The 13,274-nt window shown below is 49.1% G+C and overlaps 1 protein-coding gene across 3 annotated transcripts in view; it reads left to right on the top strand.

Annotated features, from left to right (window-relative positions):
* Nucleotides 1-13,274, top strand: part of Grik4 (glutamate ionotropic receptor kainate type subunit 4) — a 431,671-nt gene that overhangs the window by 326,559 nt on the left and 91,838 nt on the right. For all 3 annotated transcript variants that reach the window (XM_075966267.1, XM_075966270.1, XM_075966269.1), the window contains 2 exons: nucleotides 4,119-4,271; nucleotides 5,049-5,153. In XM_075966267.1, the coding sequence (XP_075822382.1) occupies nucleotides 4,119-4,271; nucleotides 5,049-5,153 (258 nt within the window). The remainder of the gene's footprint in view (nucleotides 1-4,118; nucleotides 4,272-5,048; nucleotides 5,154-13,274) is intronic.

Below are 13,274 nucleotides of genomic sequence, written 5' to 3' on the forward strand. Positions count from 1 at the left end.
GCATTGTCCCTCGGGAACCAATGCACAGCTTCTAAAGGAGGAAGGGACCTCAAGAGGAGACGGGTTACAGGCTTGTCTTGGGACCTTGAGCAACATTACTTCGAGAGATGGGGGACTCTAACGATTTAGGATGCTCTCAGTTGCTAGTAGCAGGAACCCAATTAAAATGCAGTGTGGTGTCACACAGCATAGCGAGACCTGAGGGAGAGGTAACCGGAGGCCCAGACCCTCTCGTTCTCTCTTCAGTCACATTTGGGGTCACCTCCACTCTCAGCCTGGAGCTAAGCTGACAGAAGTGGGTGTGGGTCCAGGCATTACATCCAGAAGCAGTACTATCTAGAAAGAGAAAGACAATCTCTTCTAGGAGAGAGAATGTGCTCCCGAGAAGCACAGCCTCCGCTCAGGCTCATGACCTGTTCTGCTTTGTGCTACACATCAGCAGTACAGCAGGGTGACTCAGTTGGCACAGGCACAGCTGGACCAGAAGCTGGTGGTGACATGAGAGGACAGACACGTACACAGAATGGGAGGAGGCAGAACAGGGTCTAGGCAGGCATCGCTGGCTAATGGCTCTCATCTTAACTGACACAAGGACAGCCAACCAATGAGGCCACGAGGTAAACTGGGTGGGGGGGAGATGTCCCAGACCCTGGACATCCGATTTCTAATAATAACAACATTGCAATTATGAAGTAGCAATGAAATAGTTTTATGATCTAGATGCTGAAAGCAACAAGCTCACAGCAGTGGTCTACTCTCGGGTAGAGGTTGGTCAGAGCTGGAGAGGGCGTCTAGAGCATCGTCATTTCGTACGTCCTTTCAGTAAGGAACTGTGGGCAGCCATTAGTAGGAGAGCCGCATGTTCTGGGGGGGGTGATGAGGTTTAAAGAAAAGGAGAGCTGTAAGCTGGTGGAGGAGCAGCAGGTGCTAAGCAGATAAGCCCCGCATCCCTTAGAGGAACTAGGTGACTAGGACAAGGGCAGTGAGTAGAGGTTGCTCAGTTAGTTCAGCAGGGCTATATGGTTTCTGCTCTTATTGAGACCGGGGGTTGGGGTTTGGATACCTTTGTCTGCTCAGACTTCAGGTCACACATGGCCCCAAGGCAAGGCACAGCAAGGAAGTCAGGTGGAGTTGGAAAGGCAATAGACTTGATGGAGTCAGCAGGGACTTGAGGACTTTTCTGACCGTATCAGAATAGACTGGTGAAGATGTCACCATTCCCAGATAGGACCTGCTAAATGACAGGGTCTGAATAGGATTAGAAAGAAGCAGCAAGGAAAGGAGGGGAGGGATGGAGGATGGAAGGGAAGAGGGGAAGGCAGAGGGGATACATTGGCTAGGTGGCTTTGCAATGCAGGTGGATTTTGATTGTGGGCTGCTCTCCACTGCCGTTGTGTTCGGAAAGGTTATCGGAGGTCAAGACTCTTGGTACCTATTAGAGACTGCAGCCCTTTGTGTTCTTGTGTATCCTTCCAGTCTGCTTTCCGGACTCGTAGCATCCTCCCCCTCCTGTTCCCCACCACCGCTTCCAGAGCACCACTAACTCCTTGGATGTGAGATTATACAGCTGCATCTGTAATGCTCACCTCATACCTGGTGACTTGTACAGGCTCATGAGGCCGGGATGCTGCTTCTTTTATGAATAAGAGCGTTCCCTGCTTGATGTTCAGTGAGATGTCCAAGGTTACTTAGCATCTAAGGATGACCTGGAGTCAAGCTGTGCTCCCCAGTTCTTCCCCCTACACCTTGCTATCTCATACTCTGTGCCCTCTGACTGGAGGACTGTGTCCTCTCTCCCTCTAGCCTTGGAGGGGCCAGCATCCTAGAGCCTGGTCAGACAGAAGGTAGGAGTAAGCACTCTACCACACAGGGTATGGCCTCCAGATCCTCCCAAAGGGGTCTTCTGATGAGCAAGATGTCTGGTCAGGGAAAGAACTGGTTTCCAGGTATGGACATCATGCTACCAATGGAGGAACCGACCCCCTAGTACCCCAGTGTCATTATTGCATGGAATTCTTCCTGCCTTTCTTGGCCTTCCCCAGCCAAGTTATTTTCCCCATCATCCCCTCCTGGCATGCTTCTCAGTTCCACCTCCCAGCATCTGTTCCTGTGGGTTCATCCTCTGAACTGTCCTCCAACTGCCTCTGAATGGTGCTGACCACAGAGATATCTCTACTGACCAGGACTTTTTCTTGTATAGGCCTTGTACGTTTACGTTTACAGCTAGCTCCTCCTGGATGGTGCATTCCCCAGGCACAGGAGTCAGCTGTGTTTCTGCTCTCTCCAGCCAACCAGTCCCCCTGGCATCCCCCACTATAAAGCCTGCCAATATTGATGTCACTCGTCAGGCAGATGTCAGTCAAGACTTAATTCAAACCAAGATACCGCTTGAAGGCTAGAGGACTGGCCCTAGGGGTTAAGAGCACTGGTTGCTCTTTCTAGAGGACCGAGATTTGAGTCCCAGCACCCACATGGTGGCCCATAACCATCTGTAATTCCTGTCCCAGGGAATCTGAACACTCTTCTGACTTTCTTGGGCACTGTACACACAGAGCACACAGATATACATGCAGTCAAAATACCCATCCACATAAATTAAAATCTTTTAAAAATTTAAGAGGAGACAAGTCTTTGGGAGCCGACCACAGGGAAGACCTCATGCCAGGGGCCAGTGGCACATGGACATGAGTGTCTCTTGCCTTAAAGGAAGCTTATTAACAGGAAAGATAAAAGCACAGAATGGCTACATGGCCCTCCTCCCTTTGTTTTCAGAGTGGTGAGGGTGAGAGTCTGGGCCCTGGCAGTCCTAACGAGCTAGGTCCCGCCACTCACCCTCAACAGACCAGTTGATCAGACAAGAAAAGGGGAAGAGTAGAGGAAAGCTGTACTCGATGTGACCACACTGGGAAGAGGGACACAAAGCCAGCCACAGCCTTCAAGTCCATCCAGGGGTCCTGACTTGAGATTTAGGTTTACATAGACAGAGGCATGCATAACTAAGCAGCCCTGGTCACAGTGTGGTCCACACACCTTCATTGTCTGGGCTCCAGTCCCTCCTGCATGGCGACAGTCTGACAAGCTGTCAAACTGTGTGAAATCTCTTCCTAGGAGACACGTTCCTCTGCTGGCTGGCACCAGGCTGCTTCTTCCAGCGTGAGATTTTTGGGGAAACTCCAATTTCTTAGAGAACGTTGTTTCAATGATCTGATCGCCAAAGGGAGAGGCACACATCTGTTTAGGTCTGTCTGTTCCTGCTGGGACAGGCGTACAGTTGAGGCCCACCATATACATGAGCATGACCCATGCCTGTTCGCAGAGTCACTGTCCACCCACTCCCTCCAGGTGTGCCCCTCATTTGCTCTCTCGGAGCCTCTGCTCCAGTGCTCCCATCCTCTGAACAGCCTATCTCTTCCCCCCCACATCCGATACCACATCTACTTGGATCCGATGCTCTCCGTTCCAGTGTATCTTCTTCCCTGAGATACTTTCTTTGTCACCCGACTAGACAGCTCTTCCTTTAGACCCCCACTGACCACTGTAGTTTCAGATCTCCCCACCTGCTGGTACCCTGCTTGCTGTCCTACTCCTGCCTTTGTACCCACCCATCAGCTGCCATAGGGGTGGAATGTTAGTAAAATTTAGACTTTAAACTTACCATACATTTCATACATATATTTCACATAGAATGGTGCAGCTAGACTGTAGTCCTAGGTATGTGTAGAAAGGGACAGTGTCATGGGTGATGTCAGGTAGGAAGTAATCTCCAGCTGAGCCTGGTAAAGTGGCCAAGTTCCGTCCGTCTTCCCGAGATTAGCAGCCTTGCCTACTGTCCTATAGATTTACTCCTGGCAGCAATAGAAGTCGCTATTTCCCAGAGAGAGAGAAATAATTTGGGGTCCAATGGTGTATCTTGCTGCTTAAACCCAGAGCAGTCTTTGTCAGTAGGATGCAGACCACTGGCAGACACGTGGGTGGAGTCAGAGGAAGGAGTGGGCGGAAGGCAGTGAATGTGCCCCCTCGTTTTCCTTTGGGTGCTTTCCCTCTTGGTCCTCTATGTCCTCTCTTCCCTCCCCCATCTCTTCCTTTCTCTACTTCTCTACTCTCTCTGCTGCTCCCAGCTGTCCTCCGCCCTGCTGTTTGACGCTGTCTACGCTGTGGTGACGGCAGTGCAGGAACTGAACCGGAGCCAGGAGATTGGTGTGAAGCCCCTGTCCTGCGGCTCAGCCCAGATCTGGCAGCATGGCACCAGCCTCATGAACTACCTGCGCATGGTGAGGAGCGGCTGAAGGCCTGGTTGTGCCCAGCCTCCGGGATGGGATGCTTGGCCAAGGCTTTCCTGGTGGGTTACAGCCCTGGCTAAAACACCTGAACTGAGTGAGCCAAGGGTCCCATTTGCTCCCCAGGTCTTACTGCTCTTGGCAAGAATCCATGGCTAGCTTATTCCCAAGACAATAAATAGTCCTTGGATTTTAAACTAGAAAGGGGTTCCGAATTCCAGGCTTGCAACCTGGCCCCTGCCCAGTGGTAGCCCCTGCACAACTCCGCACAGCTAGGAGGACACCATGCTGCTGGAACCTACGGCTCCTGGGAGACTCAGCCTGCAGACTTCTAGCTGGTGCTGGTTTTCCTCAGAGTTCTCTCTCCAGCAGTGTTTTTCTCCCATGAAAAAGAAATCTCTCATTAGAGAGAGAAGGCATATGTGTGGGGGTCTTAGACTTTTGCAACAAGTCAGGAGTATCCTGACTTCCTGCAGGCTCAGGATCAGCAGATTCCCCAAAGGGAAAGATGCTGGTTATAGTTCCTCCCATGGCTAGGGGAAAAGGAAAGCTGAATCTGAGCTCAAGGCAGCGTGGTGGCTCCTGTCGGCTTACACAGTTGGCTTGAGGTTACTGGATATGTGCCCCTCTTCCTCCAGTCAGATCCCGTGGCTTCAGAGCAGACAGAACAGGGGTTTCCAACACGGTGAAGTAGCGTGTAAGAGGGATGCTTGCTTGGGGCCAGATTTGGTGGAGCCTGTTTGGTGCTGTAACTCACTCTCTCTTGGACAGGTAGAATTGGAAGGTCTCACCGGCCACATTGAATTCAACAGCAAAGGCCAGAGGTCCAACTATGCCTTGAAAATATTACAGTTCACCAGGAATGGTTTCCGGCAGGTAAGCCTACCTATGCTGCCAAGGTGATGGGTGCCTCCTCTTTGTCCTTTGCCCTGTCCCTAGTACCAGTGGCCTCCAGCTGTCAACTGTTGCCCCAGTCAGCATGCCCTGTGGAGGGAGGAGACAAGGGGAGTCACTTAGAAAGGAATGCCCGGTCCCTTTCCACTATTGGATTATTCTTTTTTCTGGGGTCAATGAAAAGCATTAGGCATTTCTCCCAACCCTGGATCCCCGCTAGATTCCAGGGGCCCAACTTATGAGGAAAAGGGTGGATCCCATGTGGGCAAGGACATCTTTGTGTTGGGGTAGACTTCCCCTTCTGTCCTGCTTTTCTCCAGCCAACCCCTCCTCTGCTCTCCCATCTGTCGCTGTCTCCATCACTTTAGGGATGCTATGCCCTTCAGAGCACTTTGGTTCTCTCTCTGTTTCTTCCTTATCCATTAAGCACTCTTGTTCCCTTTTCTCCAGTCCTCTATCAGAGGAAACAGACTTTGACAACCACTTCATGTGTCTCTCTAAAAGTCTTTATCCCTGCCATTCCCTAATAATCAGCTTCCTTTATTTAGAGGCTTCTCCGAGCCAGGAAAGACTGGAAAGATCAAGCCAGACACTAATTGCAGCAGGAAGCAGGCATATTAAAGATCTAACTGTCATTGTGGTTGGATGAGGGAATGTCCCACTGTAGCGCTCAAATAGCCATCCTTATAGCAAATTAGAAAGAACCGTTATCTTCACCTTCACCACCACCACCACCATGGTGGCTACTCTCATATGTTGAACACTTACCATAATCTTTGTGCCATGCTAAGTGTAGCATGTGTATAAGCCTACAAAGCAGATGGCTTCATTTATCTTATGCTCTAAAAACATAGGTACTTTGTGTCAGGTGTATGTGTTCATATATACGTGCATATGTGTGCTCATATGTCTACACATATATGTGCATGCATGTGAAGGCCAGAAGTTGGTGTTGAATATCCATTTCTAAAGTTTCCCGTCTTATATTTTGAACTAGGGTCTCTTATTGAGCCAGAACACTTGATTAGATGTCAGCTTGATTAGATGTCCAGCGAGACTTGAGGGTGCTCTTTTTGCACCACCCTTGTCCTGGGATTGCAGCCACACGCCACTGTGCCTAGCTCTTTATGTGAGTGCTGGGCTTCTGAACTCAGGTTCTCATGTCTGTAGGGGAAACATTGTACTGATTCATCCCTCCGTCTAGCTTATAAATAGGTACTTTTTAATCAATGTCCTCACTTGGGAGGTTTATGGCTGATTTGTCCTTGAACTACTAAGTCATGGCAGAACTGGTTTGGAGTCTTTGTATGCTCTGCTTAATGCCCAAGCCCTTAACTATTATGATAACTTATGTGTAAAACTAACCTTGGAAATTGTTAAAAGTCCCCATTTTATAGTCTATCCCATGAGAGACTGAGAAGGGAGGCCCAGGACAGGACCCAGAAACAGATCTGGTCAATGGGTATCCAGGGTGATCCTCATGGAACCCTACAATAACCCATCACATCTGTCTTTGCCACATCATCCCTGCATACAAGAGGGACTTCCCTGACCTTTACATGGGTTTCGGGGAGCTAGATATTTCTTGGTGATCAGTGAATTTTTCGGAGGGTCACTCTTCTTAGGAAAGAACAGAGAGGAAGAAAGGAGTCCCAGGAAAAGGGAAGTTGGCTGGGATTGAATGGCAGCAGCACATCCAGCTCTGGATGGGAGCTGCACAGGAAGGTGGTACTTCCCGCATGGTCTCAGACAGGCACAAGGTCGGGGGGGGGGGGTAGCTGGCACCATGGTGGTTCCTTTGTTTATTTAACGGGTCTTTTACTGAGCATCTGCTATGTGTCAGACATCACGCCGGGCCTGGGGAACGCAGATACGTAGCCCTTACACGGAGAGAGCTTGCAGTCTGGTGAGAATAAGTGATGTTGAAAAAAAAAATAGAAAGAGCATGAGAGCTGCAATTTAGAACTATTAAGCTCAAATCGTGCCCCGTGGCTCATCATCCCCGAATGAGTAGGCTGCCAGCCTCTGGGAAAATTGTCAGGGAGACTCTTCCCTGAGCCCCAATCTTCTTGGGGGATTTGGAGTATAGAGAGCAGTCATTCACTCAAGTTGATACCTGTTGAGTGTCTCCTACTGCTGTCTCCCTTCTAGGTATAGGCTTAAGATGAGAAAGATCTGCTTTTGTGCAGCATATGCTCTAGCAGGGGACAGATGTCAGGCAAAAAAATACATATGGAACATTATGCCAGCCTGCTAAGTTCCCTGAGGAAAAATACAACTGGGTAAGGGATATGAGGGGGACGAGGATAGCGCTGGAGGAGTGGTTAGCTCAAACTCCTCAGGCAACCTCAGATCTACTCCCGAGAGCGCAGCCCAGCCTTTGCCAGCCTCCACCCGAACCCCAGTTCCTCCCTAGAGTGATCCAAGAAAGAGTCCTCTTCCTGGGCCTCCTTCATGTCACCTCCTTTCCCCTGTCCTCCCTCCGGTTGACAGAGAGCTGGTGGGGCTCACTACCTCTCTCCGTCTTCATTTTGCTTCTGTCTTAGCTGCCACTCAAGCTGGCTTTTGGGAGGAGCTGGGGGAAGGAGGGTGAATGCAATCACATCACACCGTATGAATTCCTCAAAGAACTAATAAAATATGTTTTAAAAAACTGAAAGAAATCAATATTAAAACTAGATGAAGGGAGGGAAGCTGAGGTCAGTGGTAGAGTGGCTTGTTTTTTGCTCGATTCCCAGTATCACAGACGAACACAATAGGGCTGCATGGACCTGGATCCTAAACAAGCGTACTGATCAAATAACCATTACGCACAGATAAAAGCAATACACACTTATTAACTTTATTGGTGAGAGCCCCTTTAAGATGTTCTCAGAAATGCATTGAAAAGGTAAATGGACTTGAAATATTGTATCTTTTTAGAGATTGTAAAAGCAAAGATGGCAACCAGAGCAAGTTCACATGGGCCTCAGAGGTGGAGATAGCATCTAATATACAATGAAAAATAAGGGAGATTATTTTAATGAAGATTTTTTTTTGTGGTTCCAGGGATCAGATTCAGAGTCCCATATATAGTAGATACTAGGCGAGCAATCTACCACTAAGCTATAGTCCTGACCTACGAAGGATTTTTTTTCTGTTAAAATGTTTTTCAGTAATGAATTTTAAAAATACAGTTTATAATAAACATGGAAAGGAATCAACATCATCAGTCCTGCCCCCAAGGTATCATTTCCAGCTGAGCCAGGCCAGAACCCAGGAGTCTGCCCTGGGGGTTTCTCATAGTGGTGGCTGCCTCTGCATCAACAGCGCCCACTAGTGGTAAACAGTAGGCTTTTCAAACGCGGGTGCATCCCGGGACTCCATAGCTATGCAGTTTCATTCAGCACAGCAGCGTGCTCTAGAAATCTGTTAGCTTAACTGAACCTACATGGGTGATTAGAATGGTGGGCTCACCACAGGCTACCCTTTAGCAAATACTGTGCGTTCTAAGACTAGAGTTCTTTTGTTTGTTTGACCTCTGTGTGCACTACGCCGTTGTTTTGAGCTAACATCGCATGGAATCTGGCACACAAGTGACCATTAAGTGACCTTCGGCTTCCTTAAGGGACACTCGGTCTGGCCTGGACTTAGAAAGTGGATGGTGAGCATCTTCCTAAAGACCTCAGCTTTTTGACAAGTCTGGCGACTGTCCCGCTGCTCTCTGCTTTAGCTGCTGTGAGCACCAACTGGAAGCCACCTGTGACGTGTCGCACGCACAGACGCAGCTTTCCAGTGCCGGTCCCCAGGTCCCATCCCAATCATCGCTCAATCTTTGCCTCTTGACGGGTGTCCTTCCATGCTTATTGCAGGGTGAAGAAATGGTTTAAGTGGGGGATAACTAATTAGACGTCTCTCCCAGGATGGGAGGAATATCAGTACCTCTGCTCTGATATCTTCCCAGTCCCATCCAAGGTGATGTTGGTGCAGGAAGGGAAGTGACAAGAGGCAGAAGACAGATCCTCAGGAATCTTTTGTGTAGCTGACTCTGTATAGTGCTTTTCATCTTGAGGAGAGCCCTCTAGGATACACCAGCTCATCCGTAGGAAACTGCAGCTCAATGGGAAAGAGCACTGGCTCACGAGCTTGAAGACCCAGGACCTGAGGTCAAATCTATAGTACCCCCCAAAAGCTGGGTGTGTCCATGCAAGACTCCAATTCCCAGCACTGGGGGACAGAGGCAAGTAAGGCGTTAGAGTTTCCCTGACTGGACAGCCTGGCTGTAATGTGCAAGACTCTGTGAGTGACCCTATCTCAGGGCAGTGAAGCAGAGATCCATAGAGAAAGACACTGATGTGTGCATCAAATGTGTGCATAGGGGTGCACATAGCTGTACTCACATGCATGCAACACACACACACATGCACACACGCACACACACATGCACACACGCACACACACATGCACACACGCACACACACATGCACACACGCACACACACATGCACAGACGCAAGGTCCAAATCTTACTGTCTCCAAGAACTTGGGAAGATTTGATTTCATACTCAAGTTTGTTTAACTCCAAAACTCATGTTCTGGGCTCCTCTTCTAGTTTCCCCTTCCTGCTCGTGGGTACCTGACATTCCCCAGACAGACTTCTTCTCTGTTACTCTGCTGCCATCTGCCACCATTCGAAATGGCGCTAGGTTCTAACACCCGCTGGGATGGGTTTTCTTTAGTAATGGCATCATCTCACTTGGATTCGGTCCTGTTCTTTCTCTTCTGTCTGGGTGAACTACTATTAAGAGCTGGTTTTGATTATTTAGAAAGCTCCACGCAGGGACCCAGTGGGCTATAATTGGTAAAATGTCTGAACAAAATACCACATTTCCTGCCGGTGGCTGATTAAAGGGTTTTTTACCATTTTAAAAATAGTCTTTCAGAATTCAGAGTTCGTTTTTTTTACCATTTAAAAAAATTACTATTTTGATTCTGCATGGGGAGTGTTTGCCATCTTGGTAACTTCCACTACGGTGCATTTGGAGGAGTGTGCTTCCTATGTTGTCCTGTAGGGGGCATTCTGAACCATCTCTCCATTATTTATAGGCATAGGAGTCAATAGCGCTGCCTGAATCCATCCTTGAGGGTCTCAAACCATACTGTTATTTCTTATTGCCCTCCCCCCAAAGATATGCTGGGGAGTGTTACAATAGCATTGTCTCCCTTCCTGTCTGGGGACCCCTACCCCCCCTTGAAAGAACCTAGAAAGAAAGAAAGGACTTCTTTAGAAGACCCATAATTTCCTTCATTTAACTTAGTCAAAAGATCAGAGGCTGTGAGCCTCCCCTGAGCAACATTGTTAGCGTTATAATGAGATGAGCACACCTTTCATCTGAGGATCGGAAATGGCTTAACAGGTCTAATTAAGCCTTCGGGGTTTGACATCCCCAACTAAAGATGTAGACCCGCCTTTCCCCCATTGCTTTGCTGTGTATCCCAAGCGGAGTGGGCTCTGTTTTCTTTCTGTGTACAGTGATGATGGTAACCTTTCATATTTGGTCTCACAAGATCCAAAGATGATTGAAAATAGCTCTGCCTGGCACTGTGTTCGACTGGCTATACTTATGTGCAAAGCTGGCTCTCCTGACATCATAATAATAGCTAACATTTATTGTCGCCTACATGATGTACTGTGCTGGGTGGTGTACATATATATTTAAATTTTTACATCCTTTTATCAGCCTGGCATGAAAGCTGTTCTCTCATCTTGTAGGAGGAAAAACTAAGGCGGAGAGATAAAGAAATGTATCCTTCGCCTCGGTGGGAAGAGTCAGGCTGGAGAGCCCAGTTCGGGCTGACCTTCCTCAAAATGCCATTTTTACCCATTATGCCGTGTTTACCGGGAACGTGGGACAGAGAACACCCTTAACCTTCTTAGTTAGTCTTCTAACCCAGTGCAAGAGCAGTTTGCACTGGGATAGGAAGGAGACACCTGCAGCCTTTAGGTGAGCCCATCCTGGGCTAGAGAATTAGCCAAAGATACATACAGTTCAGATTCCTCTAGGTACTGGGTACTTTGCCTCCTAACTCTGCCCGATGGAGCATTCCAGAATAGTCTGCATTCTCTCCCTTGCCAGCTCTGCGGATATGGAAAAGCAGATTGCTTTTACTTCACTCGTTCATTTTTCCATTCCCGAATTAGCCTAAAATTTTCTTTTAAGATCTACTCTTTGTCATAGGCCAGGGATGCAGGAAAAAAGAGCCATGCTCCATTTAAGAGCTGGTGATCTTAGGGGGGTGAAATTGCAGCCTGCAATTGCCTTAGAGTACTCTGATTATACACCACTTATTTTACCCTTCGCTGAGCAGTGGGCTGTACCTGTTCCCCACAGAATATGGCTTACCACTCTCACCAACAAGGCATTGGGGGCTGTCAGCTCTCTACAAACGCACAAGACTACAGACAGGATGCATTGAGACCATGGGGACTATCTGTCACCTCCCACTGACTGGATCCTTAGTTCTCATTTACAACATTAGCCTGCTTACTGGAATTTATTTTTAAAATGTCCCTTTCCTTCCGAACTCTGGGCCTTGGGGTCATTTAGTTACTCTACTTGCTGTCTTCCTTAGCAATTTGCTTGGCTCTTTGTGTGTACACTTTTCATAGAAGCTAGACCCAAGCCAGCCTTCCCTGGGACAGCTGATCCATTTGGCTCTGTTTCTATAGAAATGGAGAAACCGACAGGGTTGGCCTGAGAGGGCCAAGAAAGTAGTGCTGTGGGCTGATAGCCTTATTTTCCCAAGCAGAGACAAGCTCAGAATTCAAAGAGCTTGTTTCAGAGATGATGTCAACACTTTTCTAAACAGAGGCAGGAGGATGGATGAGATGGCGTATCCAAGGCACTCTTGCAAGCAGGGTCACTCAGGGTCTTTAGAAGGAAACCCAGAGCCAACTTCCTGCCGATCTTGCAGGTCGCCACTCACTGCCTCAAAGGTCAGGCCCCCTCCGTGTCCTCTGTCTAGCTGCCGTCTTTGCTGAGAGCAGCCCATGCAGAGGCAGGTCTGTCCCTTTTCTGGGACATTGGGGATCCTCCCTGCTGGCTCTGTAGCACCCGTGAGGGGTGCAGAAGCAGCAGAATTCCTTATTACAGCCATCAACAGCCTAGATTAGGAAGTTTTTTTGTTCCTGGTGGGGTTCGCAACCTTCCCCACCTCCTGACCCCAATGGGGGAACCCACTGCGCTCTCACTGCCAGTATGTGAGCTGAGGGACAATTTGGAGGGTGTCCTGGCCTCATAGAGAGGTCCTGTCCAGGTCCACACCCTTGTCCCCATCCCCTCCAACTCTGAGTAACCACTGAGACAGCTCTAGTCCTTTCTGTCGCTCAGCCGGCTTGCCAGTGGGCGAGGCAGCTCTGAGAATCCTGTGATTGTCACTGTCTGATACATTTTCAATTTGAGGAAGGAGTTTACCATAAATATGCAGCTCCTTTGAAGCTGTCTTTGCTGAGACCTGGCTCAGGGCGCTGGAGCCGGGTTTGATTGCTGGAAATCAGCAGCCCTGAGTGCCATCTCCCCAGCAAGAGGGACAGACCTGGGAGAGCTGGCCAGCTGGGGAGCTCACAGGGTCTGCCATCCCCCAGAGCCAGCTCTGCCTTTGATGAGGAAACTCGGGCTGCAGCTCCTCATAGCAGGGAGGTGGCTTGGGGATACTTTGAAGGTGACTGAGGGGTCACCCATTTCTTCTTTTTAATGAAGGAGCCAGGAGAGGGGGATCGGCACGGAGCTTGAAGCAGTCGGCACCGACTCTTAGAGCAGCCTCAGTTCTCTGAGCTGCAGGGCACTTAGGCCAGGTCTCTAGAAGACAGTGCTGTATGAGAGTTTCATTGGGCTTGAAAGCCCTTAGTGACCCCATTTGCATGGAGAGTGATGGGTGTGGTCCTTCCAGTGCGCCATCTGTCCTGTTCTTTCCTATTCTACCTTCTGCCCCCGGTAGTCATGGGTGATGGGGGCCTTGGACATGCAGGGTGCCTCGGGATCATGCCCATGCCTACCTCATTTCTGACTTGGTCCCTCCTACTCCTGTCTCCGACACTGAGCTCAGAAAGCTAGCCCTGCCACCA

Source organism: Microtus pennsylvanicus, chromosome 3 (genome assembly GCF_037038515.1).
Source record: "Microtus pennsylvanicus isolate mMicPen1 chromosome 3, mMicPen1.hap1, whole genome shotgun sequence".
NCBI lineage: Eukaryota > Metazoa > Chordata > Mammalia > Rodentia > Cricetidae > Microtus > Microtus pennsylvanicus.